The sequence below is a fragment of the Fusarium coffeatum genome (assembly GCF_003316985.1).
Source record: "Fusarium coffeatum strain FIESC_28 chromosome Unknown BRIP53273_contig_330, whole genome shotgun sequence".
NCBI classification, from domain to species: Eukaryota; Fungi; Ascomycota; class Sordariomycetes; order Hypocreales; family Nectriaceae; genus Fusarium; species Fusarium coffeatum.
The window spans coordinates 123,652-138,088 of record NW_022158119.1 but is presented as its reverse complement, the minus strand read 5'-3'; the positions used below and the strand labels follow the sequence as shown (position 1 = coordinate 138,088).

The following is a 14,437-nucleotide window of genomic DNA, read 5'->3' as shown; positions in this document are numbered from 1 at the left end:
TCAGGAAGCTGCAACAAGAATCTTACTGTAAATGAACGCCGAGATGGGTGCAGTTCAAATGCATGATCAAGAGGCACGAACCTCTCTGTAGACTCGTCAGCTGTCCACGCAAGCGTTGAGTCTGCGTTGAAAAGCAACTCAAGCATTTCCTTGTTCGAATGAATGTCGATGCCGCGCCTGCATAGTTCCGCAAAGAAAGTTCGACCCTTCTCATTTCTGCTGAAGAGGTCGACGTCTTTGTGCTGTAATAGGATGCTTAAACTTTCCTCGCTTTTTACATAATGTAAGATACTGTTTCCGAAACCATCTTTACGATTTATGTCCTCTGCGTGTTTTAAAATAGTATGCAACATCGCTAGCGGAATGTTCCTTTTTATCGCCACATGTATTGGTGTGTCTCCATTGTGATTAGGAGCATCAGTTGATCTTCTACCATCGAGTTCAAAAAGGCGCTTAACCACGACCACACACCCATTACAAGGTATTGCGCAATATCCGAGCATGAAACTATGCAGCGGGCTGTCGCCACTGGTAGTCTGTATCTGTAAGAGGCTCTCACAGTCTATATCCATCAGGAATGCAGCTAAAGGAAATCGCTTTTCGAGGAACGCCTTATGAAGCAAATGATCATGTCGATTTAGGGTTTGCTGATAGATTGCGTACTCTTGGCAGTTGGGATTTACCGAAAATGTGCCTTTTTCATCGTAAAGTTTTGGAAAGAGTTCGAAAAAATGTTTGTGTAAGGGCTTGGTATCGTTAGAGTGGTGGTAGCTACTCAGACCACCTGGGAAGGATTTGGCTTCTTTCCCCCAGGTGCCGAACAAGGTCGCTAACTCGTCTGCTATCACTAAGTTTATTGCCTCCTTGTATCGCAAGATTTCTTCTATTCCAGACAGCCTGAGCAAGAGGGCTACCGCAGGTGGGTAGTTTGTCAGGATGTCCTGCACGCAACTCAGAAGATCGGTCGCAACGGGAACGTTTGTGCGATGAGGTAGGAAAAGCTCCAACATATCAAAGTCCTTCCTGTGGATGGCAAGGTGGATGGGCGACTCCTCATAGGAAGTTTTTCTGTTGTGTGCCTGAAAAGGATCGACCCTGTTGTGAATGAGGTATTTGCAGATGTGGCCATGACCAGCTTCCAAGGCAACCCTCAGAGGCGAGATATGGGGATCATGGCCGAGAAGGCCAGCGCCTATGGAGTGAAATAATTTCACCTTCTGAAGATCTCCCGATCTGCAAGCATCGGTAATGTCCAATTTGCTAGTCCTTCTGCTAGTGGGGAATGTAATGATAGATTGCGAGTTATCGCTATGAGATGAACGAATGTGGTTTTGCAATCCTCGTTCTGAGGAAAAGCCAACAATGTGGAAAAAACACCTCTCGTGATTACATCGGAAAGAGCGCTCGTGGCCATCGAGATGGAGTTGTAGGGCGCCTAGATTTGAAAATCCAACAGAGAACTTGGAGCACGATATTCTGGGGCACTTATGTCTCTTCAGACCTTCAAGGTCTTGGAAATCCGCGTCTTCAGACAGTTTATCTCGTTGCGTGTCAACGATGTTCCTTATTGCAAGTACTTTATCTTGTATGGCCAGATGAAGGGTTTTACTGGTTTGGTTGGAGGGACTTTCCTGAGATATGTCGCCTGAGATGATGTTGTTGTATGCTTTCTCTAAATCTGATAGGGCGTCTTTGGCCCCATCGATCGACTGAGCAAAACTTTGGGCTGATGCCATATCGAATTCAGAATGTTCAGCTTTCTGCAGGTGTGACTGATAGTACATGGCAGCGTAGTCCAAAAAGGCAAAGTAGCCGGACTGAACGGCTTCTTCGATGTAACCATCCTCAGTAGTAGTGAATGGCCTGGAAGAGAGATATCGGGAGCAAAAGAGCGACATATCAATATGTTCCTGGAACAGGTCGATCGTACCAATACGTACAAGATACCTGCACAACAAGGTTAGTGTAAGCCACTACCATTAACCATGGTTTGATCATACTTGCTTGTCGTCTCGTGGATCATCGTGATGAATTGTTCTGACTTGACACCAGGGAAAATCTCACAATCCGTAGCATTTACTAGCGAGCTACAGAGCTGCTTACAAGTATCTGCCCGGAGATCGTCTGGGTCGCAATATGCTTCATCCGCATTGATACAAAATCTGGACTGTATTTCGCGCCATCGAAGTGGCCTCTCAGAGGACACCAGCAAGCCAAGGATCTTCTTAGCACTTGCCTGAGCAGAGGGCTCTGCAGCGTTTATAACACGCTCGACGATACGCCCGTAACTAGCTGGTTTAGTAGGCAATTGTGAATAGCGGAACTAGGAAGGTACTTACGCTTCATCTAAGTTGCGTGGAAATTGATCGCTTGTTAACTCGGCTTTGTACTCCTTTTTTGAGCCCATCGATGCTAGGTTTGCCAACACAACCTTCGTGTACAGAAACATTCCTAGCGTTGACGGTCAATATAGATACTTCTAGAATGTATTGTCGATCCTGGCCCAACATACCGGCTGAAGCTCTTGTAACCTTGAATATCAATGCTCTTTTGTCATCGGCCGTAAGACGAAATCTCTGACCAAGCATGGAGGCTTGAGCTTTGCAATACTCCCCGATATCCTTATGATGGTCATTTACGTCGTGAAGTCGGATCTGTGGGTACGACGACAGAAGGGGCTCGATTTTCCCATCTTCCTGTCCACAGAGCAAAAGTCGGACAGAACAGCCCCTCGACGAGGCTGTTCGAATGAGCTCTACCAGACACCATTTGATAGCATGTTCAGCCTCGCCATCCGTGGCCTCATCCAGGCCGTCAATTACGATGATATTTTGTCTTCGTGACAAAATGCAATCCAAGGCCAGACCCTTGAGGACGGAATCATCCAGGTAGTCCATGGAAGAGCACTGATCGTAGGCAAACTTCATCATCGCTTCGTCTCTGTTGATTATCTGGGTGATGATATGGCATAGCATGGAGCGAGTCGATCTTCGATCCACATCGTTGTGCTTGAAAAAGAAGTAAGTCAACAAGGGCCGCGATAAGGACTGTTGAGGAGATTTTCGCTTCAACTGATGAATTATTGTTCTTGCTAGAGTAGACTTGCCTATAGATGGGGGACGACTTTAGTAGGCAGCGTCGCACGAAAGTAACTATTTATAGACTTACCAGCCCCGGGGCACCCGGTCAAGAACAGTACAGAGCCCTGCTGTGACGTATTGGCTTCCCAAGATTTATAGGCATCATCAAATAAAACCCAGTTGCCAGAGGATCCGATAAGTGTATCTGGAAGCTGTAGCTGAGCTTTTATTTGTGGTAAAGAAACGTTCAGCTTTCTTTCCAAAAACGATTTAATTTCTTTCTCGTGCAGGATCTGACTTCTGGTCTGTTCGGAATGAATCATTCCCTCAAGGCCAGAGTTGATCTGCTCGAACTGACCTTTGGCGTACAGACCAGAGTTTTGTATCTCCTTGAGGATCGCATGCGGTTGAAGCTTGGTATCTGACAGCAATTCTTGCTTCTTCTTCAGGCTTTCAATGGTCGGCTTGACCTTCCGCCGGAAGTCACCCCAGGCCCATTGGAATTTGCCTTTCCAATCTGTCATAGTTAATACATGCATCGGAGAAGAAGTAGATGGAACAAACCTGGCCGGGAGAAGAAGTCCAAAATAGAGTGATGAAAGAGAAGAATGTCAGAGAAGTAATCTTCCAACACCCCACTGAGTCTCGTGTCGCTTTTGATTAGGTTTTGGAAGAAGGTCAAATTGTCAAGTGAATCAGCGATCTCCTCATAAACATCGAGAAGCTTTCTGATACAACCCGTCCATGCCGAAGCCGCCATAAGAACAAGTTTGATTGGGCCCTTGATTCTGGTTATTGACATTGAACTGGTAGTGAGTAAATAAGCTTACCCAGATAAAGGCCACTGCTTCGCTCACGTTGAGGAATATTGTTACAAGTTTCTCGATGTGTTTCATCGCGTCGAGAAACCTTTCGATTCTGCCCAACCTACAGAGGTTTTTTTCACGCCCAAGTTTCGCCTGCATCTTTTGAATCTCATGATCGATGGATTTCCGGTTCGCACCGCTGATCTCTTTCTGTTGGTCATCGGTAAGCTCACGTCGGAACTGATTCATGGACCTTTCCAAGCTGAGCGACTCTGGTGAGGCCATATTTTGGTCGGTGCCTTTAGTGATGGATCCTGCTCAGGTCAGACTGTACTGGCCAAGTTGCGAAATTTAATAGTCGACGCTGCATGCGTTGGGCACTGCGAAGGATTGCTTTGTTCGTTCGTAACGTTGATCAAAACCCGTTATTGACATAAAGAAAGGAAATGAGAGAATCAGATGATTTTCAGCGTCCGGTGCCCGTCAGTCTGCGTCAGCATCAATTTTAGCCTAAGGTAGAAAGGCTTGCGCCATGCAGCTTCGAACACCAGTCAGAACTGACCATCGACATCAGGGTCAGGGATCTCGTGCATGCACAGCCTGGTTGGGCAAACCAGCATGGAGATTATTTTCAGCGCCGCCTACAAGAATTTCGCCACTCTATTTGAATCTCGTATCGAATACCCCCAAAAAGTTCATTCCTCGCCGGAACCTACGATTGCGATATCGCCTTCCCAGACGCAAGATAATGGGACCTTCTAAGAGACAGCTTTGTTATGAGAACGATACCGAGGATGGAAACACGCCAAAACGTCTCGGATATGGAACCTCCAGCTCGAACGCGTCCCGATCTGAGCCTTTATTCATGGACGTGGACCCAGTACCCTCTGCAAACGATGGCGTGTCACAAACAACCACCGCGGGGCCCGTGGACGAGAGAATTTGCTACGGCACAGTGAGTAGCTGATTTAAGATTTATTATCGCATAATTGGAATAACCGCTGATGATTTGGAGATTTGTGAGGTCTATATGTTGCTGACCTCGAGCACCCAAATTCCGAAAGAGGCGCAGCCATGGGACCGGTATTGTTTGCTTGGTGTACAGGTCGATGCTGGTGCATGCTATCTGGCACCTGACCCCAATTCTAAGACACGACAACGGTCGTTTCTTGACGAGAACACAGGGTTGATTCTGACTTACGTTACTAACAAAGTGCCCCAAGTATCTTTTTTGTCGGTGGTTGGCGTCAGCTTCCTGTCTCGAAAAAGAAGCAAAACAAACAAATTAACAGTCCAAGGTACAATCAATGTCTACGGCCCGAGAAACCTCATGGGTGAAGTTGATCGAGCGCTGTCCGATATATCGTCATTCCTACAACACCCAGTATTTTTGGAACCGGGTGTTCTTTATATCAATCCCCAATTCTTTTATTCCAACGCCGAGAAAACCGATCTGAGGCATCTTGTGGGTCCGCCTGTTGAGGACGACACATATGGTACAGCTCAGGCAGTTGACGGGGCCATGGAATACATGGAAGACTGGTCTGAGGATGCTTATACAGGTGGATTGCGCCAGAGCTATCTGCACCCAACTTTCGACAAATATTTGCTTGCGACCAAACTCAAAGAGTATTTGTGCCATGAAAGCTTTACGAATTAGATTTGAGCTGACCTGGACCTTTTCTAGCCATCAAATTCGAGGAGTGGAATTTATACTAGGCCGAGAAAACGCTGATATCGCCAATGACGTGAACAAAAAGATGTTCATATCTATCAACCAAGGGTAATGTTCCGCATCCTTTGTTCCAAGTGTCAGCCTGTACTGACCTCAATATAGTCTTGTCTTTCAATCTGGCACACCAGGTCTTGGCGGGATACTCGCTGATGTGATGGGCCTCGGCAAAACACTAACTATGTTAACGGCGATTCTCTGCTCAAGAGGATTGAAGGAACGTTACTCAAGCTGCGGTTCAAATGGAAATGAGAATAATGAAGCCCAAAGCTCGAACTTGACACTCGTAGTTCTACCTTCTCGACGTACGTTGTCAAAACCAATCTATCGCCTAGAAGTCTACCTAACCGTGTCAAAGAGCTTCTAGATGTCTGGAGAAATGAAATTGATGAGCAAGTAGATTCCACAAATGCAACCTGGGTGGACAAGCTAACAAGGCTTAGGCGATTTCAACTAAACACCTTCCAGACAGAGGTTTTCCATGGACATGCGAGAGCCAGAAATGCAGAACGTCTTCTTCGCAGTGACATTGTTTTGACAACATATCACACACTCGAAAAGGATAGCAGTGGCAAAAGGATCTTGGATTCTATTCGCTGGTCAAGGATCGTGCTCGATGAAGGCAACCTCCCCAATCATCCAAGCCTGCCTGCAATTTTACTAACAATTATTACAGCCCATCACATACGTAACCCTTCCACCAGGATACACAAAGCGATCGTCGCTCTTCAAAGGGAAACGCGATGGTGCCTTACTGGAACGCCTATACAAAATAGTCTTGATGACCTGCGATCACTCTTGAACTTCCTTCAATTTGAGCCGTTCTGCCAGAGCCAGGTTTTTGAGGAGTATATAGTGAAACCGTTTAGACAGGAGCCGAGTACGGACCTTGAGTTTCGTGATCCTTCTTGGAATCTGAGAGCGTTGCTGAAAGCCTGCTGTCTCAGAAGAACCCAAACGAAGCTTGACCTACCAGAGACCTACATACGCACGATTGGAGTGGTGCCAACAGAGGCTGAGAAAGCCATGTTCAAGGGAATTCTCCTTGAGTGCCGTGAGGAGTTTGACAGAATGGCTGGTAGGGAAGAGGTTTCGAAAAAGTCCAACATCTTATTCTCGGCGATCATGAAGCTGCGACGAGTGTGCAACCACGGAGCTATTGGAGTCGGAGCTTCCACTGAAAATTGGTCAAATTATCTGACCGTCCCCACGACGAAACGAAGCATTTCAACAAGTCTGTCCTCAGAACCAGCTTGCGAGTTTTGTACTAAGAGCCTTCTGGAAGATGACTTGCTTGATGCGCTTGACAGCTGCCCTCTCTGCAGCCGTATTTTATCCGACGGAATCACTAAGACGCCATCCGCAGCATCATCGCCCCAGGATACACCTTCGCCCGCCGTGTCTATGATGGACATAGATTCTCCAGTGCCCTGTAATAGTGGTGTAGGCTTCGCATCGTCCGGTAATAGATCCAGAGCACAATCTTCAAAACTGTCTGCTGTAATCGACAATATTAAGTCGTCGTGCTTAGATGCAGACTCGAAGAGGTAGGCATGGAAGATCAATTGTCCTAATTCTGCTGACAGAGAATAGCGTTGTGTTTTCTAGCTGGAGAGATACATTGGATATTCTTGCGACAATGCTTACGGACGAGGGCATTGGATCTGTACAAGTCGATGGACGAAACCCGCTTCTCGGCCGTACAGCACTGATCTCAACATTCCGCCAGGATCCACTTATCAAGGTCCTCTTGATATCAATCAACACTGGAGCCGTCGGGTAAGTCTGTAGTCACGATGCCAGCTCCCAGTGATAACGTACTGATGGACGGTCAGCCTTACCCTTACGGAAGCAAATAAAGTTCACATCATCGAGCCGCAGTGGAACCCGACGATTGAAGAACAAGCTATCGCTCGAGTTGTGAGAATGGGACAGACGCGACCAGTGACCGTCTTCAAGTACATCACAGAGGAATCTGTAGAACAGGTATTCTTTATGGAGATCTCCTAATTGCTGATACTAGCTAACGCCAAAAAGTCTATAGTCAAAGTCCAGGAGAAGAAAACCCGAATTATCAAGCTATCGATGCAGGACAAGGACAACAATGGGTCTGATGCGAACTTGGATGTAAGATTAAGCCCCCAAATTCTTAACGACATTACTAAAATGATATAGAGGTTCAAGTTTACTCTTGACCCGAATGAATGGAAAGCCGATCTATAATCAACGAATCGAGTTTTACGTCCGGGGTTTAATCAAGAGGGGCTGACGGAGAATCCTACCTAGCTATAGACATCATGTTACTCGGTAACGAATTACACTTCAACCTGAAACACATGGCCCTTGATCTAAAACAACTTGACAGCAATCTTTATACCCACCTTCTGGGGGTGCCACTAGAACAACCTGAGTACACTTATGTAAATTTTCCTGCTCTTAACATATTCTCCACCTCCTCATCGGGAAGGAAGTCTGTAGAGTATTTCCTAATCCAAGATTGTTGATGCAGAGCTTGTTGAGAAGAGTGGGCCGCTTCTTCAGTCAGGTCAATCTCTTCCACAACCCCTATAGGCCTTTTGTGACCACGATCTGTACTCGATTCTCCCTCATCTGCAGCGACAGCGCTTTGCACCATGTTGACCAACACCTCCTCCACGCTTTGACCTAGTAATCTCGCCTTGAGGGATACTTGATATGGTAGTCTGCTGAAAGGCCTCGCTGGTGTAACTTGAGACTCATCGCTAGTCACGGAGGGTACTTTCCAACCTAGCATCAAGATCTCCCACTTTTTCATCGGTAAACCTCTGACGGAGATGCGGCAATTTTCCAGGTGTATACGCCAGAAACGGAGGCATTCTATCAAAGCTTCAGTTGCACCGGGCTTGACAAAGGATTGGAAATTCCAACCCCGCCTGGAGGCATTCTTTGGATTGTAGGGCTTGGCGGAAACATGATACTCTGGGGGCGTGAGGAGTGAGTCTGGCCTTATCCCACGCTCAACGGCAACTGTGTCTAGTATAAAGACACAGACCGTTTGCGTTGAGAAACCAGGGTGAATCGAATCCAACACAGCGTGAAGCAGGGTTTGATTCCGGGTGTGTATAAACGATGAGCCCGCGCACTGTCTCCATAGCCACTCAGGCTCCATAGAGGGTCTGGCACTTAGGGGAGGCTGCTCTGTCCTAGACACAATGTCCATTGCCGTGGATAGTCTGAAAATTGATGATGATGGCTCGTTTCTACCAACTTGGTACTTCAAGTAGATGCCGGTTACGAAGTCTCGTGCGTGAGGGCGTGGACAAAGTTTGATCAAAGGGATTTCATCAACCGACCCAGACCTTTCCGCTGCGGTAGGAAGATCTGCCCATTTCCTATGCCCTCTTTCGTCAAGACACCTAGTTCCAGTGACCACACATAGTCTTGATAGACAAGCAGCGAGGTTGTATCTGTCAGTTCTTTGCAACAGCCATCTGAATGCAGCGAGAGAGGTGACCAAAGGAGCCTGTTCAATATGTTGGGAAGGAATCTTTACATCGCCTATCTTGGCAAGGTCTTTGACAAGAGCCTCTGAAACAGCGAGATAGTTCAATTCTCTTGTCTGTTCCCAGTTAGTGGTTAGGTAGAATGACGAGGTAACAACCACATAGAAGATCTCGTCTGGGTGGGCCAGTCCTAAGAAACGTCGCTCAGTTTCTGTCCAGAGAAACTCCAGTTCATCCAACATGTGCCCTTGGACTCGAATAGGCTGCTCCATACATAAGAACAGCGAATCAATAAGCTTTTTCAAATCGTTGTTAGACTCAGCGGTACCGAGGAACTCATCAACGTTGCTTTCAGTGATCAGGAGACCAACGATCTTCGTAGTTATAAATCTGGAATCTCTAAGATATGCGTATTCGCAGTCGAAACTCTGGAGAGGGTCCTCGGTTGGTTGGCTGACCCCAAGTACACTCATTTCGCGGGTGCCACAATCCCAGTTCTTAACGTTTCCTACAAGAGAGAAGATGTCGGTATCGTGAGCTAAGCTTTGGGTATCGGCGAGAGCAATCTTCTGCAGGCTGCGGGTGATTCCTTCACGATAAATATCTCGAGCCCAATCTGCCATATAATCGACTATTAGAAGAAGTTGCAGCGCGTTATCGAGTGAGTCAACGCCGCCACTCCAAAGACGAACAACGCGCTGTGGTACCAGTCAGATGACGTGTTGACGTTCAAAATAGAGACACTCACATAAGACGTCTTTCCCTTGGTAGTATGGATATATGCAGCAGATGCCCTCCACTGCTCACCTTTATAAGACAAAAACCAGACGAGCGGGCCGGAGTCCCACTCTCCATCTTTTTCAGCAGCCTCGGCTAACTGGTGTTGTATAGAAAGCATTTCTCTGATAGCGAAAGCAGTTTGAGCCTGAGTGTCGGTAAAGGCATCACTGCCCTTTTCCGATTTTGCTTCAATCACAAGGAACGGGAAAACAAGAGGGTCGCCATCAACCCTAAACGGACTGTTTCTGACAGTACCCGCTGATTGCAACAGTCGGGACAGCCTCTCGGTAACCCGAAGCCCATATACGCGATCAGGACGGTCTTGACGCGTTGGTAACTCGGCTTGTAATTCCGGCGAGTAAACGATAGCCTCTTCGGCCCTATCATCAAACAATGGACTGATGCCTTGTTCCTGGCTAAAGAATTGATTAAAATTGTCTTGGAGCTCATTAATATTGAACACTTACATTTCTCCAGCAAGACCGTTCGCGTTGCACGTACAGGATTGACGCCTGCTTTGCCGAGCCTTGAGAGAATTAATCTCATCATCACCTGGCTGCGTGGCCGCAACAACTTCCTGCTCAGATCGCCAAAGGCGACCGCGACAGTTCCGGCTAGTCAATCAGTGACAACCCATGAATGCAGATAAGATTGAGATGCGTACCATGTAATCTCTACAGAAAACCGGGCCATGACTTCGGATTCTAGCGACAATCGCCAACCGCTTTCATTTCTCCTACTTTCTATACACAGCTTGGCTTTCTCTGTGATGCGCTTGGCGCGCCTTTGAACTTGAGACCTCCAAGGAGATCGCGTGAAATCCGCCGATATGCTCTCGCGATATTGTGAGTAATCTGTTTTGCCCAGTTGCCGGATATGGTTAAATATTGTGTTGCAAGTGTTTGGCCATTGTGGCTTTGCGATAGAATCAATTGGTCCATCGAAGAATATGTTATATTTCCTCATCAGCCGTCGCTGGAGTCCGCGTTGATTCGTTGCCATTTCAGCTGCAGTTAATAAAATTGTCTTGCTATGAGATGTTTTTATGGGTTATGGCTCTGCTAAGTACATAGACATGGGCCTTAGCCAACGGCCGGCTGTGATACCCCGCCACGTAGTTGTTTCGTTTGTCGCGCGCTTGCGTAGTCACATGCAGTCAGACCAACAGTCACCAACCTAACACGATTTGTTACAAGATGGGAAATGCACAGCCCACTGGACCTGAACCAGCTTGGAAAGGCTGAGTAAGGCAGAAAACAGTTGGCCGCTATCTGGATAGATATTAAAGAGTGGATATCTCGGCCATATACCGGCCTTGGTTAACAATATGGCCCTATAAGATGCAGTCTCGTTATAAGAATGGAACTGAGGATATCAAGTCGCCGCAATAAGCTGATTGGGATATATTTAGCTTGACTGCCTCGCGATCTGAGATGTATCTCGGTTCCCCCGTGACTTTATCGCTGCCCCAATATATCTGAGGGCAAGGCCTTAGGTATGAAAGAATATCTTGCAATACAATAAGTTGTAGCCGAGTTATAAACACAGCGATCGAGGTCTTAGCTGACAAGGTCCATATATAACTAGCCCTTAAGATCAAAATGCGAAAGGACATTCCGCTAATAGTTGCTGCCTCGCTGTAAATTACAAAGTGAATATAGTTACAGCTACAAGTAACAAATATCGCGCTGAGTATCTAGGACTAATGTATGCACTTGATAGTAAACTGTCTAAACGACTAGCTCTTAACTATATAGATCCTGTTAATCGGAAATAAAAAAGAATAAAATAATACTGCTGTGATTGAATTTACAGTAACCTTAAACGGTCAATAATATAAGTACATCTCGTTTGAGGTCCACTTCTCTGCGAATTACCCACCATAACATCATCACGACGTCAAAGTCGCAACCGCGTCATAACCGAACTAACAGAATTATAGCCTAGAAAATCTTTATTCAATCTCTATGATTCATGTTCATCCCTGAAAAAACTGCCGGATATGCCGAGGAGAAAGTGAAACTCGACGCGAGTTTACCGTCATCAACAAATCGTCATCATCCTTTGGTAGTAAATATATATGAACCACCCGCCCCGGGTTTCAGTAAACCATTTTCCAAGAACTGAAATTAAAATGTCTTCCAACCACCACGACAAAATGTACGACACAGACGATCGCCAACCCCATGTCTCGATGGAAAAGGTCGACGCGCACTCCCCACCAGAAACATGCAAACTCATGACCCAAGCCGGTATCGCTAAAGCCAAACTCCCCTGGCTAGATCTTATCGTCAAATCTTTCTTCGGCGGAATTTTCATCTCGCTGGGCTCCCTCTTCGATCTTGTCGTCGCTGGCGGCGCACCTCAACAACGCGAAGCAAACCCATCTCTCATTACCCTGCTCGCAGCATTCACGTTCCCCATCGGCTTCGTCCTCGTCATCTTAACAAATGTCGAATTGGTGACGAGCAACATGACGGTTATGACGTATACCACTTTGCAACGAAAAACAAGCGTTTATGACCTTTTGAGGAATTGGATCGTTAGTTATGTGTTCAATCTGGCGGGGTGTTTGTTTTTCGCTGGCGTTTTGGCCTGGTGGAGTGATACGCTGAGTTCTGACGCTATGTCATCGTATGCGGTTAAGCAAGCTGAGATGAGAGTCAATGTTGGTTGGGGATACAGCTTTACGAGGGGAATTGGATGCAACTGGCTTGTCGGGTTGGCAGTCTTCCTTTCAATGAGCAGCAAGGACAATTTTTCCAAGATTGTTGGTATCTGGATACCAATCTGGGCATTGTAAGTTCCAGGACCAACCATTAGGATCAACTACTGACATATCTCTCAGCGTCGCACTCGGCTATCAGCATTCCATCGCCAATTTCTTCTTGTGCCCAATCGGTATGTTCTACGGAACCAATTTCGGTGTCGGCAAGTTCATCTACATGTCTATCATCCCAGTCACGTTGGGAAACATCGTTGGTGGCGCACTTATGACGGGCGCATTTCTGTGGTTCTTGTATGGACGGGATGATACCCTCGCTACAAAGACAGGACAACCGTTGAGTGGTGAGAATAAGAGGAGGGATACGAACGGCCGTGAAACAAATGCACAGACTGTCTCGACAGAGAATGGCCGAAGAAGGGGGAATGATAGTATGGTATGAGAAGGATGGGGAGGGTCGGTGGATTGGTGAGACGATAGAGTCACTGTACAATCACTTCTACGGAGATAATTGGTTGAGGGACGAAAACGACTTGATTGCCAATCACATTTTGGTTCACAAAGCTCGGCACATGAGACAGAGCAGATAATTCACTGGTTGTTTTAGAACAGATTCACCATAGAAGAGTCTGCAGTGAGAACTTGCACATATTGAGAAGCCACCTAAGCTTTTTACTGTTATTAATATGGGTGAAGAAGAGAAGCAGGCATATATGTATTACAATGAATTATGTTTATCTAATACTCTTAATATGTGATGTCTATTTTATCTTTGTACTGTTGATCAAAGCATCCCAAACTCCATTTATTACACAGCCTTTGCAGCAGTCTTCTCCTTTGACTCTCCCGAGCTGGTGATGCCAGAGATAACACCCTCCTTTTGTTGCGACATTTCCTCCTCAGAGTCATCAGTTACAACCTTTCGAGTCTTACCCCAGCCGAAGTTGTCCATGTTGATCACAGCGTAGATCATGACAGCAATGTTAAGGAAAGGCCCAAGGAAGACAAAAATAGCAAGACCCAGGAGGAACTGGGCTCGCTCTCGAAGGTTTCGGGGCAACCAAGTAGCCATGACGATATAGTAAAGCAGGGGAATAATCATGACACCAGCGAAACACATAATAAGCCACCAGGGTTGGCTCATGAAGGCAACAATCATACAGCCGATGGATGCAATGACGAAAACGTTCAACGACCAAGTAAGGACGTTAGAAAAGGCAACAATCCGCTCCCACCACTGAGTATTCCAAGCACAGAACAGAAGTAGATCGTTGCTGGTCGCACCTAGAGTCCATCGACGGCGTTGTGAGAGAAAAACGTTCCATGAGTGGGGTACGTCAGTGTATGCTCGGGCATGGAGAGCTTGGCGGGTCTGGGCATGGGGGAACGTAACAAGCAGCTGGCAAATGTGGTTACGGTCCTCGGAAGCTGTAGCACGGATACGCTTGATCACATTCAAGCACCCCTAGCATCCCGCAGATCTAGACTCTAATCCAGCATTTAACCCCTGGTCTCACGATTTTCTTTCAGTGGATATGCAGATTAACACTCCAAGTAAACACTGTTCGTTGGCTCGGCGTGTGGGGAGATCCAGGGAACAAGGTTGAATCTTTTTCGACAATCTCGAACCGGGAAATCTCCACGTCACTTCGCTATAGCTCATAGTGCACCTCAGCTTGCGTTGGTCTAGGGCTGGCTGATCAATAGTGCTGGACCTGTTGCTATTAGATTTCCAGGTTCTCGCGTTAGCCCAGCCACGTTTGATTGATCTGCAACCAACAACAGTCCATCGCGGACTTTTCCGAGCCGCTCGTCGACCGCTGAAATCCATA

At 46.7% G+C, this 14,437-nt stretch overlaps 5 protein-coding genes across 5 annotated transcripts; 2 read left to right on the top strand and 3 right to left on the bottom strand.

Annotated features, from left to right (window-relative positions):
* Window positions 1-4,171, bottom strand: FIESC28_10770 (uncharacterized protein; the record flags this gene model as incomplete). Its single annotated transcript, XM_031164900.1, has 9 exons — window positions 1-25; window positions 82-242; window positions 684-1,947; window positions 2,001-2,288; window positions 2,340-2,451; window positions 2,513-3,106; window positions 3,169-3,588; window positions 3,645-3,861; window positions 3,911-4,171. The coding sequence occupies 9 exons, from the start codon at window positions 4,169-4,171 to the stop codon at window positions 1-3; spliced, it is 3,342 nt and encodes a 1,113-aa protein (XP_031011068.1).
* A 463-nt stretch (window positions 4,172-4,634) lies between these two features.
* Window positions 4,635-7,841, top strand: FIESC28_10769 (uncharacterized protein; the record flags this gene model as incomplete). The annotated part of the gene is made up of 8 exons (XM_031164899.1): window positions 4,635-4,841; window positions 4,992-5,515; window positions 5,724-5,923; window positions 5,977-7,165; window positions 7,212-7,397; window positions 7,454-7,604; window positions 7,656-7,745; window positions 7,794-7,841. 8 exons carry the CDS (start codon window positions 4,635-4,637, stop codon window positions 7,839-7,841), a joined length of 2,595 nt encoding a protein of 864 aa, XP_031011067.1.
* Window positions 7,842-8,034: 193 nt separating this feature from the next.
* On the bottom strand, window positions 8,035-10,573 carry FIESC28_10768 (uncharacterized protein; the record flags this gene model as incomplete). The annotated part of the gene is made up of 4 exons (XM_031164898.1): window positions 8,035-9,798; window positions 9,849-10,296; window positions 10,348-10,494; window positions 10,545-10,573. 4 exons carry the CDS (start codon window positions 10,571-10,573, stop codon window positions 8,035-8,037), a joined length of 2,388 nt encoding a protein of 795 aa, XP_031011066.1.
* Window positions 10,574-12,038: 1,465 nt separating this feature from the next.
* Window positions 12,039-13,047, top strand: FIESC28_10767 (uncharacterized protein; the record flags this gene model as incomplete). The annotated part of the gene is made up of 2 exons (XM_031164897.1): window positions 12,039-12,679; window positions 12,729-13,047. The coding sequence occupies 2 exons, from the start codon at window positions 12,039-12,041 to the stop codon at window positions 13,045-13,047; spliced, it is 960 nt and encodes a 319-aa protein (XP_031011065.1).
* A 366-nt stretch (window positions 13,048-13,413) lies between these two features.
* Window positions 13,414-13,985, bottom strand: FIESC28_10766 (uncharacterized protein; the record flags this gene model as incomplete). The annotated part of the gene is made up of 2 exons (XM_031164896.1): window positions 13,414-13,879; window positions 13,924-13,985. 2 exons carry the CDS (start codon window positions 13,983-13,985, stop codon window positions 13,414-13,416), a joined length of 528 nt encoding a protein of 175 aa, XP_031011064.1.
* Window positions 13,986-14,437: the final 452 nt, after the last annotated feature.